The sequence below is a fragment of the Meles meles genome, chromosome 2, assembly GCF_922984935.1.
Source record: "Meles meles chromosome 2, mMelMel3.1 paternal haplotype, whole genome shotgun sequence".
NCBI classification, from domain to species: domain Eukaryota; kingdom Metazoa; phylum Chordata; class Mammalia; order Carnivora; family Mustelidae; genus Meles; species Meles meles.
In genome coordinates, this window is record NC_060067.1 from 402330 (window position 1) to 415376 (window position 13047).

Sequence of the window (13047 nt, forward strand, 5' to 3'; positions counted from 1 at the left end):
GAAATAAGATCACTGCTTCATAAGGAAAGAAATGTGTACTATGAACATGTCATCAAGCTCTCAACTAAATACAGATCAATAAACATTCTAAAAATGATTTAGAAAAGCTATGGCTTAGCATTACCAGCATTTTTTCTCAATGTCTTTTTTGCTTTATAAGTTGAGTGATTTATATGCTATAATTTAGTAAAAAAGAACAAAGAACAGTTTATTTTTCATATTTACCAAAGAAAAGGATAAATGTAAGATATAAAACCAAGGCTTGAAGTTAAAGAAAATCCCAAAAGCAGTATGTTATTATCAATCTCTAGATTTTAATTTTTATTTCCCTCTATATAATGTTCATTGAATTTCATTATTTATTTTTAAGAGCTATATTAGGCAAACTAAATTTCATATTATCTCTCTTAATTACTCCTAACACATGTGGGAAATGGACTGATACAAGCATATTTAAAAATGTTTTAAGTTAGCAATCTATTTTATTACTGTTTTTAACTGTTTAAATGTTTAAAATAAATTTACCATAATTATAATTACAATAAGACATCCCCTTGTAAAATAGTTCTTTGCTAAATCCTCCAGTAGTAATGAACCTGAAATTATTAAGCAAAGGTAACTGACTGTTCATGAAAGCACAAATTACAAGTTTACCTGCTGATGCCAAGATGGTACAGTGCAAAGCATGTTTTAAGGCCTCTAGTCTTTCACTTTCGTGCACTATTGTCTTGTAAGAGAGCTCATTGTACCTTTGTGCAGCTTCAATGAATTTTCTTCTATAATCGAGAACACGTGCATAGCATACCTAAAGAGGGAAATTTCTCAATTAGGGGAAAAAATTCAAAATCAAAGCCAAAAATTCAAAATCAAAGCAAAAAATAAAACGATGTCCTGAAGCATCTTAGTATAGTAGGATTCTCCAATACAAAATTAACCCCAAATCAGCTCATTTGTTACCTTATAGTGTATCTGTAACTGCTCGTTGGTGGATTCATTCTGAAGCAATGATGCTCGATTTATGTAAGCCTCTGCCTGGACGGGATCGTCATCTTCCAGATATAGCCTCGCGATCTTCAGGTAAGTCTCCAGTTTATAATCTACGTTGTACTGCCTAGGATGTAACAGAAAAAAACAGAATGACTAAATATATATATTATCAAGAAAGTTTTTAGGAGTTGGAGAAAATACATTTTTTCATTACATATTCTGTTAAAATAAGAGAATCAAATTTTTACTGTATTACAAAAAGTCTAAAAAATATTTACAAAATAAATTTTACTGAATTTTTATTCTTTCTATCATGATTGTTCTATTGTTTTTTTAGCTTCCTTCAATCCTCGGATAATCTCACAAGTCAAAGAACTTAAAAAAAATGCCCAGTTGAGGGGTGTATCATATAGTGCTGTTGGGGCTACGAATGAGTAAACCATCCTGGAAAACAATTCGGCAATATATTTTCCAACCACCCCTTGAACCCTTCAAAATGCACACATTCCTTACCTACTGCATCTTACCTCCAGAAAATTAATCTCAAGAAAATATTCAGGAATGTGTACACATACATAAAAGGAGTATTCATTTATAAAGTTACTCATAAATATCTAACAGGAAAAAACTGGGAATCACCTATTATGATATTTATAATGATCAACTAAATTGTGGTACGTTAAGATGGTAGGATAATACACAGTTGTTATAATCATTACTGTATGATAACAGTCATGTGTTTTTGCTAAGTGAAAAAACAGGATAAAACAGCATGTAAGACACTAGTAAGATGTATTTCTAGACATACTTAGGAAGATAGTAACAGCAATTTCTCTAGGTGTTGAGGTTACAGGTGGTTTTCATTTTCTTCTTTATCTCCGCAGCCACATTTTATGCATAAGTCACATCTCACATAACTCGAAACTTACAAAATTCAAGATCAACCCTTACAGGACAACCTCTTATTACCAGCAAAAGTGATGCCACCATGTGGCAAGAACGGAGTTTACAATTTACATGGCCCAAGTTCTGGAAGTCTTAACTTTTTAAATTTTTTATACTAATTCAAAAATTTTTCCCAAGTCATATACCGCATTTTGTAGCATACTATTTCCATTCAAAACTCAAATTTACATGAACTGCTATAAAGAGCACCATACTTTTGTTGAATTTTCCAATTTTTATACCATCTATTAAGTTTATTACTGTAATTACCAAAATGAATCATTCTTTAAAGAAATAAGTTCTCAACTGTTTATCCAGATTCTACTTTTAATCACTTTTAGGTTAATTTGTTTAGAAAACTGCTAAATTTTCAGTTCTCCGATACCCTCACAGATCAAGGTAATGCTACAGCACTATCAAAGTGATAACTACGGCCACTGTAAAGAACAGTATTAATACATTCAACTCCCTCCTAGGTACTTCCACTTGGTTATCACAAGTCCAAAATGGAACTCTGCATCTTCCCTCAAAACCTATTCTTTACTACTCAGTAGATGGCAACTCCATCTTTCCAGTAGTTCAGACCAAAACCAGTATTTATTTTGGCTCTTTTTCTCATACTCCATATCTAAGCTACCAGAAAACCCTTAGCTCTACCTTAAAAACATATCCAGAATCCAACATTTCTCACAATCTCCATCTTCTCTGCAGTGGTACAGTTAGTTTCAACCCAGTAGTCAGAATGATTTTCTAAAATATAAATCAGATCATGTCGATCTTCCACACAAAATCCTCCAACGGCTCCCCCTCATTTCACTTAGAGAAAAGCCCAAGGCCTTACAACGACTGAGAAGAACCTACACAATCCAGGCTTTGGTACTCTCTGATCTCAGCCCCCACCTTCCCTTGACTTGCTCCACTCCAACCACACTGGTATCCCTGATCTTCTGAAAATACTCCAGGCCTGCTCCTGTCTTGGGGCCTTTACATGAGCCATCCTCCCTACCAGCTCACAGCCACTCCCTCACTTCCTTCAAGTGTCTGAGAAGATGTACCTGGACACCCTACCACTCCAATCACCCTATTTAATGATATGACCTGTTCCCCACTTTCCCTTTACTTTTCTCTAGAGCACTTATCACCTTCTAATATTCTACAAAATGCCTGTACTTATTAAGTTGCTTATGATGTTTCCTTCACTAGAATGTGAGAAAAAACACAAGCGAACAATGATACATATCCTATATACATCTCCATCCAATATCCACTATTTACTATACTTTTGTCCTGTTTCCAAAGGAATTCCCACCAACACTTGGGCTGCATTTCTCCAATCTTCTTCTTTCTCATATATGGACGCAAGATGCTGTCTTATTGACGCAACCTGGAATAACAGGCAGACATGTTAAATTACTTCAACTCACATTAGTGACTAAAATAAATGGATGCAAAGTTAAACTATTGTGATAATGCTTTCATTGAACATATTAAGCTGACAAGTAAATAGTACAAGTGTCACTAGACAACCCCTATTTTTTTTTTTATGAATTCTGCATATACAGAATACCAAAACACTGAACTAACACATTTCTGCAATGTGGATTATGGCAGTAATTTAGCATAAATATGAAATTTTACTTTTATGTTAACTGCATACATAATGTTGGAGTTTTCCTATTATTTTAACCTTATTAACAATTTCACTGATCCTTAAAAATTGTCTAAAGAGTAATATTTGGTTTAGAAATCGAACTGTAACATCTCCGCAACTGTCAGCTGGAGTTACAACCTAGCATCTATTTTTACATTGTAACGTGCTATTTGGCAGACCGTTCCATCAAAAATAAAACGGGATGACCATCTCCTTTAAAAATGTAGTAACACCTCTCAAAATAACTGCTGCTATCTCAGGTTCAAAAGTCGCTGCTCTCGATTCTTACCTGCTCCTCAAATGAAATGACTCTGGGCTGGATCTTTTCCAAGGTGAAATGACAGGTGTCCTTGGCTGTGCTGTCGGGCAGGTCAGGGAGATGTGCGCAGAAATCAGTGAGCAACTGTCGAGAGATCACGAGACTGACATTCTCATTTACCACTTGACAAAAAAAAAAAAAAGATAAGAAAACATGAATCATTTATAAATCTTCATTAAGCAATCAATTTTTACCCAAAATTAACATTAAAAACAATATATATGTTAGTACAACCTTCAGTGTATTATTCAGGGATTTCCACACCCATATCAGCTCATATTACACAATTAGTTTTCCTTATATTGAATTATTTGATTACATAATGATTACACCAAAACAGTAAAAATCCCCTATATTTTTCTAAGAAAAAGAAATGGCTAGGGAAAAGTTTCCTTTTACATTTCAGAATTTTATATTCTTCTCTTCCTTATTTTTCTACAAAGGAAAGGCACAGAAACACCTCCATTTTTATGTATCTACTTATATTCCACCTGGTTACAAAAAGGAGTTAAAGAAGAAACTGAGATAATGCTCATGAAATTTAAATCAAGCAAGCAGTGACAGTTACGGCCACTTGTACTTTCCCAATAAAAATGACAAATAAAACTGAAGTCAGCACTAGATGTACAGGCAGACCTAATGACATTATTTATAAACATTCATGAGTTTTTATTACTGCATGTGATTACAGATGAGAGCTCTGAAGCCACACCGCTTCCAGCACTCCTGATCAGACGCCCTCCAAAAGAAACTCAGCTTTTCTGTTTCTGTCTTCTCATCTGTACAATGTGGCTAAGGCTGCTGTGAAGCTTAAAAGCCCTATACACAGAGCACTTTAAACAATATGGGGCACAAAGCACTCAACAAATTTCATTATTATTAGCATCATCATTATATTTTAAAAGATGGATCGTGCCTGTACCACTGCTCAGGTAAATTAAGTCTGAAACCAGCAGTTGCCAGGAAAATAAACGATGGTTCAAAACTGTTCAGCTGATGTGAATGATTTTCGGTAGATGGCTTTTCATTAGTGCACTGGACTCAAAGTTTATACAGAGATCGAAGTTTATAAGAAAAATCACTCTTCTTTTGCTACTACAATGCAGTGTTCTCAATAAAACCATTCCTATCGGTCTTTCTGAAGCCGCTGCCAGTTCAACACCCACTGCAGGCCCCGACCTCTCTGAGGCAATAACTTACAGTAACCTGGAACAAGCCTGTAATCAGTTCATGATGTATCAATCATAATTCAGTCCCGGATAAAGCCGGACACAGCTGAGAAAACAGTTTCATTACAAGTGCCATCGGCATTTACAACTGTTCGAAAGAAATTCCTACGCAAACTAGCACTTCTCAGGAGCGTGTGTGTGAGAGCATGCCGTACAGTGTACAGCCCTCTCAAATGTCCTTCACACTGGTAACTCAGTATGAACTCCAGCCTGACTTTCAAGCAATTTCCAAAATAACTGGACACGTTTGAAGTCAGGGAGTAGGTGAGAATGTCTTGACGAATGGAAAAGTCTGGTTCCCATTCACACGGAGTGTTCTTCAGGTTAGTAACACTAACTAAGTGCTGGCCAGCACTTACTACATGCCAGGTACTATTCGAAGCTCGTTACTTGGCCTATCAACTCCGTTACTCTCCCATTCGAAGCTCGTTACTTGGCCTATCAACTCCGTTACTCTCCCAGCACTGCTACAGGGTAGCTATCACATCCCCATTTTATAGACAAGGAAATGGAGTCACAAAGGAAGTAACTTACCCAAGAACACACAACTAATATAACAAGAGACCAGACTGAATCTAGACTATTCTCTTTATCATTATGCTACACTGTCTTTCATCAGTTACTGTATCAATTCCTATATAAAACCTTAATTGGTAATGTAACTCTGAAGACAACTTATTGAAAAATAACCAAGTAGTAACTAAATTCTAAAGTGAATTTCCACATGATTTAATTTAATGTCAATGCAAATTATACTGGTAACTTGATCTAAAACAAGCTTGAGCAAGCTTTGAAGTCCTAACTCAGTAATACAAGGCAATCATGGAATTTTCGTTCCACTTACTTGCTTCCACAAAAGCTTTCAAAGCTTCTAGTTGTTCTGCCCCAGATAACTGAACGGCTTTTTCCAGGATCTGACGGTACCTAAAACAAGAACAAATGAAAATAAAGTTCAGAGGACGCTACATACTCTAAAGCTCACTCTGACGTTTACTCATTATCCTGGTTTCTTTCACAGTGCTCTAGTTGGTGGTTTTCTTTATAGTACACCATAGATTTGTTGTTGTAAGTTCCTAGTCCATCATAGGAAACACTAAATCTGTAATTCTAAGGTATCACTTCTTCTTGTTTTCTTTACAGTATACCACAAGTTTTTTTAAGTTTTCAGCCCCGGAGGCAACTAGCTGGCTTCATTGAGAGTATGAGACTCTTGATCTAGGGGACTGTGAACTCAAGCCCCACAGTGGGCGTAGAGCCTACTTAAAAAAGAAAAAAGAAGTTTCAAGCCCATCACAAGAAAGTAAATCTGTAACTCTAAGTTATTGGATCTAAAGTGTCACTTTTATCTTGAAAAAGATTTAGGTTTTGGGGGTTTTTTTAAATTTTATTTATTTATTTTGAGAGAGAGATCACAAGTAGGCAGAGAGGCCGAGAGAGAGGGGGAAGCAGGCTCCTCGATGAGCAGAGAGCCCGACTCGACCCGATCCCAGGACCCTGAGACCACAACCTGAGCCACCCAGGTGCCCCGGAAAAGTTTTAGTTTTAAATTTAAACTAAAATGTCAACTTTTGGGGTGTTTGGGTGGCTCAGCCAGTTGCATATATGACTCGATTTCAGCTCAGGTTGTAATCTTGGGATTGTGGGGTTGAGCCCCTATCCCCAGTGGCCCTATGCTCAGCAGGAAGTCTGCTTGGAATTCCCTCTCTCCCTCTGCCCCTCCCCACACTTGGGCGCAGGCATGTGCACATGGTAGCTCATGCTCTCTTAAATAAGTAAATGAATCTTTTTTTAAAGAAGTCTCTTAGGATTTGCCTTGTTCTCTTTAAATAAGTCAACTTTCTTTCAAATGTCTTAAAAAATAAGCTATATTTCCTTCAATTATGTATTACACAGACACACAAAAATGTTATTTGAGGTGACCCAGAACCTTTTCTCTTACAGACCTAATGAAAGTAGGGTTACCAACAATAGGATCATGTTGACTAGGCAGTGAAACAAAATACTAGGGACTGAATGTCTTAGTGTATACAAAACAAACTCTAGGAAGCCAAATGCACTGACAGAACACGCCTCATTCTGTCAGACACGCCTATACATTCTTTACTTGCAATCACTTCTAATAACTATTCTGCCTAATATTCATGACCACATAAGATTCAAATCAGAAGGATGGGGATGGGGGAGAGGCGTCTGGGTGGCTCCACTGGTTAAGTGTCTGCCTTTGGCTCATGTCATGATCTCAGGGTCCTGAGATGGAGCCCCCTCCCCTCAGCTGGGAAAAAAAATCCCTGCTCAGCAGGGAGTCTGCTTCTCCCTCTCCTTCTGCCCCTCCCCCCTACTCATGCACTTGCTCACCCTCTCTCTCTCAAATAAATAAATAAGAATCTTAATTTAAAAAAAAAAAAGGATGGGGGAAATGCTGAAAACAGGAACAGTGACAATTATTAGGCAATGGCAAAACCCTTCCTAAAAATATAAACACTAGGAGGACAAGGATTTTTGTTTGTTTCGTTGACTGCTATACACACGATGCCTAAAGCAGCGTATCACAAGCATTCAAATATTTAACAGTATTGGTAAGTAATAAAACAGTATTTTATTTCTTAAACTGAGTGGTAGATACACAAATATTATACTATTGTTTATCCCTCTGTCTTAATAGTAATATTTATTAAAAGCATTAGTTAATATATTTCACAAACCTAATAGTATTGCAAATTATTCAGAACGTTGTCCAGAATATAGAAACAGAAATATACAAATACAAAGAAAAATATATACCTATAAATAGGGCCCAAACTCATTCAAATTTATGATTTGTATTTTGTACAAGCTACCATTCAACACTTACTGATTCCCAACCCATACAGTACTCTCTGAACCTTGGTTATATGATTTCTCAAAAACACGAGTCAAACTCACTTGTAAGAAAGATAAACTGACAGAAACGGCAACAAACTCCAAAAGAAGAGAAGAACTACTCTAATAAAGCAAGGAAATATTATTAAGCTTTAAAATAAAAACTGACATTTTAAAAATTATTTTTAAAAATTTGAGGGACAATATTCAGCTATCTGAAAATTCATTAACATGGACTATCTCACTCTTTCTCTACATACACCTACATATACTATTTCCCATATCTATATTTATACATCCACTTCACTGCTCTGGGCATTCAATGGTTTATTCATTTGTGATCGGCTTATTATTCATATTTTTCATATTCGTGGCTAAGCCCCCTTAATCTGACATCCCCATAGATTATTTTATACCAACAAAATTATACTCAGAGATGACAATGTCGCACAGAAATTTTCTAATTAACCAGTTTTTAAGATTTTATTTATTTATTTGACAGACAGAGATCACAAGTAGGCAGAGAGGCAGGCGGGGGGAGTGGGGGAAGCAGGCTTCCTGCTGAGCAGAGAGCCTGACTCAGGGCTGGATCCCAGGACCCTGGGATCATGACCTGAGCTGAAGGCAGAGGGCTTAACCCACTGAGCCACCCAGGCGCCCCTCTAATTAACCAGTTTTAAATCATTGTTTCATAACTTGTCAACTGATCTGTATTAAAAAACTCACCAAAGGGGCACCTGGGTGGCCCAGTGGGTTAAAGCCTCTGCCTTTGGCTTGGGTCATGGTCCCAGGGTCCTAGGATCCAGCCCTGCATCCGGCTCTGTGCTCAGCAAGGAGCCTGCTTCCTCCTCTCTCTCTGCCTGCCTCTCTGCCTACTTGTGATCTCTGTCTGTCAAATAAATAATTCTCTGCCTACTTGTGATCTCTGTCTGTCAAATAAATAAATAAATAACCACACACCCCCCCCAAATCTAGAAAGTGATAAAACTTTTACATTAACCACATCATACAACTTGCCAGAGCATTATGAATTGCCTAATCACTCTCTCAACTTTTACACATTAAGAAAGAGAGGTACAGAGTTCAGGCTAGATGCTATCTTACTCATTTTCTAATATGTAAATTCCAGTATTCCAGTATCTAAGAATAAGAAATTAGTTCTTTACAATAATAATAAGGAATGACTAATAAACCTAATTTAAATCTGGGATTCAAATAATCAATCGGGCACCTGGCTGGCTCAGTCAGTTAAATGGCTGCCTTCAGCTTGGGTCATAATCCCAGAGTCCCAGGACTGAGCTGCGAGTCACGCTTCCTGCTCAGTGGGGAGTCTGCTTCTCCCTTTCCCTCTGCTCCTCACACTTGTGTGCTCTCTCTCTCTCTCTCTCTCTCTCTAATAAATAAAATTTAGGGGCGCCTGGGTGGCTCTGTGGGTTAAGCCTCTGCCTTCGGCTCAGGGCATGATCTCAGGGTCCTGGGACTGAGCCCCACATCAGGCTCTCTGCTCAGTGGGGAGCCTGCTTCCTCCTCCCCCTCTGCCTGCCTTTCTGCCTACTTGCGATCTCTCTCTCTCTCTGTCAAATAAATACATAAAATCTTAAAAAATAAATAAATAAATAAAATCTTTAAAAAAATAATCATTTAATATTGCCATATTAAATAATCAAAAAATGTGAATTGCACACCTAGGGTTTTTAAAATGCTGTATAAGATTCTGTGTATGATACTAAAGAGACTTTAAATAACCTTAGTCTTTGAAGCTATAGTCAGGCAAATAAAAATTTAAATACCAAATAAAATTATCACAAATTACAATAAAACAAAAGTCACTGAAATGAATAAAACTGAATATAAGAAATATGACTGCAAGAACTAATAAATGAATTCAGTAAAGTTGTGGGGTACAAAATCAATCCTCAAAAATATGTTGTTTCTTTTCTTTTTTTTTTTAATTTTATTTATTTATTTGACAGAGAGAGACACAGTGACAGAGGGAACACAAGCAGGGAGAGTGGGAGAGGGAGACGCAGGCTTCCCGAGAGCAGGGAGCCTGATGCGGGGCTCGATCCCAGGACCCCAGGATCACGACCTGAGCCAAAAGCAGACACTTAACAACTGAGCCACGCAGGCGCCCCTGTTGTGTTTCCAATAGCCAAAATATGGAAAGAGCCCACATGCCCATCAATAGATAAATGGATAAAAAAGATGCTATATATACAAATATCTGTACATTATATATACACAATTTTATATATATATACATATACATACGGAATATACTCAGCCACCAAAAAGAATGAAGTCTTGCCATTTGCAACATGTGTAGGAACTAGAGCGCGTTATGCTAAATGAAGCAAGTCCATCAGAGAAAGACAAGTACCATATGTATGATTTCACTCACAGGTAGAATTTAAGAAACAAAATTGATGAACATAAGGGAAGGGAAGGAAAAATAAAATAAGAAGGAAACAGAGAGGGAGACAAATCATAAGAGACTTTTTTTTTTAATAAAGATTTTATTTATTTATTTGTCCGAGAGAGAGAGAGTGTGAGCGTGTGGGCACAGCAGGGGGAGCAGCAGGCAGGGGACAAAGCAGGCTCCCTCATGAGCAGGGAGCCAGAAGCAGGATTCGATCCCAGGACCCTGAGATCATGACCTGAGCTCAAGGCAGACGCTTAACCACTGAGCCACCCACGTGTCCCACCGTAAGAGACTCAACTGTAAGGAAACAAACTAAGGGCTGCTGGAGGTGAGGTTGGTGGACCCAGGTAACGGGCATTGTTTAAGGAGGGCACATGATGTGATGAGCATTGGGTATCATATGCAACTGATGAATCTCTAAATGCTACCTCTGAGACTATTAATACACCATATGTTAATTAAATTGAATTTAAATTTTAAAAAATCTGTTGTATTTCTACACACTAATAACAAATCATCAGGAAGAGAAAACATATTTAGAATTACATCAAAAAGAATAAAAGAACAAAGAATAAATTTAACCCACGTGAAAGATCTGTACACTGAAAACTATAAGACAATGATGAAAGAAACTAAAGACATAAATAAAAGGAAAGACATTCCATAGTCACAGACTGAAAGTATCAGTCTTGTTAAAATGCCCATACTACCCAAAGCAATCTACAGATTCAATGAAATCCCTATCAAAATTCCAACAGCATTTTTCACAGAAATAGAACAAGCAACCTAAAATTTTGTATAGCACCACAAAAGACCTTGAATAACCAAGCAATCTTGAGAAAAAAACAACGACGTTGGAGGCATCACACTCCCTGATTTCAAATTATTACAAAGGTAGAGTAATCAAAATGGTACGGTATTAGCATGAACACAGCCACACAGATCAATGGAACAGAATAGAGAGCCCAGAAATAAACCCAGACATTATATGGTCAATTAACTTACATCAAAGCAGGCAAGAATATACAATGCGGAAAGGATGGTGTTGAGAAAAGACGGCCACAGGCAAAAAAAATGAACCTGGGTCACTATCTTACCCCATATACAAAAATAACCGCAAAATGAATTAAAGACTTGAATGTAAGACCTGAAACCATAAAACTCCTACGAAAAATGTAAGTGGTAAACTTAACGTTGGTCTTAGCAATATCTTTATAGATCTCACTCAAGAAGCGGTGACAACAAATGCAAAAATAAATAAAGGAGAATCTATTAAGCTAAAAAGCCTCAAGTGAAGAAAACCATCAACAAAATAAAAAGGCAACCTACAGAATGGAAGAAAAATACTTGTAAATCATATATCTGATAAGGGGTTAATATCTAAAATATATTAAGAAACTCATACAACAGCAAAAAAATAAATAAAAGAGTGATTTTAAAATGGAAGGGGGGCACCTGGGTGGCTCAGCTGGTTAAGCATCTGACTTCTGATTTTGGCTCAGATCATGACCTCAGGGGTTTGAAATGGAACCCCACATCCAGCTCTGCACTAGGCATAAAGCCTACTTAGGATTCTCAGTCTTTCCACCTCTCTCTCCCCAACTCCCTGTTCATTTCCTCTCTCTCTCTCTCTCAAAAAAAAAAAAAGCGGGGGGGGGGGGGGCAGAGGAACTGAATAGACATTTCCCCATACAGATGGCCAAAAGTCACGCAAAAACAGGTTGAACATCACTAATAATCTGAGAAATACAAGTTAAATCCACAATAAGATATTACCTCACATCTGTTAGAATGGCTATGATTAAAAAGGTAAAAAATGGGGTGCCTGGGTGGCTTAGTGAGTTTGGCTCAGGTCATCTCAGCGTCCTGGGATTGAGCCCTGTGTCGGGCTCTGCTCGGTGGGGAGCCTGCTTCCCGCCACCACCCCCGCCCCCCACCTGCCTTTCTGCCTACCTGTGATCTCTGTCAAATAAATAAATAAAATCTTAAAAAAAAAAAAAAAAAAAAGACAAGAAATAACAAGTGTGGGGGAAGATACACAAAAAAGGGAACCTCCATGTACTGCTGGTAGGAATGTAAATTAGTGCAGTCACTAGGAAAAATGGTATAAAGGTATCTCAAAAAAAACAGTGATCCAACAATTATACTGGGTATTTATCCAAACAAAATGAAAACATTAGTTTGAAAAGATATATAAATACTCCAATGTTCACTGCAGCATTCTTTACAATAACCAAGATACAGAAACAACTAAAGTGTTCATCTATGAATGAATGGATAAAGAACATTTATGTAAATACAATGGAATATTATTCAGCCATAAAAAGGAAGAAAATCTTGCCTTTTGCGACAAGACAGATCCTGAAGGCATTAATGCTAAGTAAAATAAGTCAGACGGAGAAAGATAAGTACCAAATGATCTCTCTTACAGTGGAATCTAAAGTAAAACCAAACCACACACAGATGCAGATCAAACCGGTGCCTTCCAGAGGCGAAGGGGTGGGGTGTGGGCAAATGGGTGAAGGTGGTGAAAGATACAAACTTGGAGTCAATAAACAAGTCAGTCATGGGGATGAAATGTACAGCGACTGTAGTTAATACTGTGTGTTGCACATTTGAACGTTGCTAAAAAAGT

General features: G+C 37.3%; 1 protein-coding gene across 3 annotated transcripts in view; it reads right to left on the reverse strand.

The window, feature by feature from the left end:
* COPS4 (COP9 signalosome subunit 4) overlaps positions 1-13047 on the reverse strand; it is a 51884-nt gene that overhangs the window by 13699 nt on the left and 25138 nt on the right. For all 3 annotated transcript variants that reach the window (XM_045996074.1, XM_045996064.1, XM_045996082.1), the window contains exons 2-6: positions 5976-6055; positions 3873-4024; positions 3213-3316; positions 958-1111; positions 655-805 (exon numbers count right to left, since the gene is read on the reverse strand). In XM_045996074.1, the coding sequence (XP_045852030.1) occupies positions 655-805; positions 958-1111; positions 3213-3316; positions 3873-4024; position 5976 (562 nt within the window). In that variant the 5' untranslated portion in view covers positions 5977-6055. The remainder of the gene's footprint in view (positions 1-654; positions 806-957; positions 1112-3212; positions 3317-3872; positions 4025-5975; positions 6056-13047) is intronic.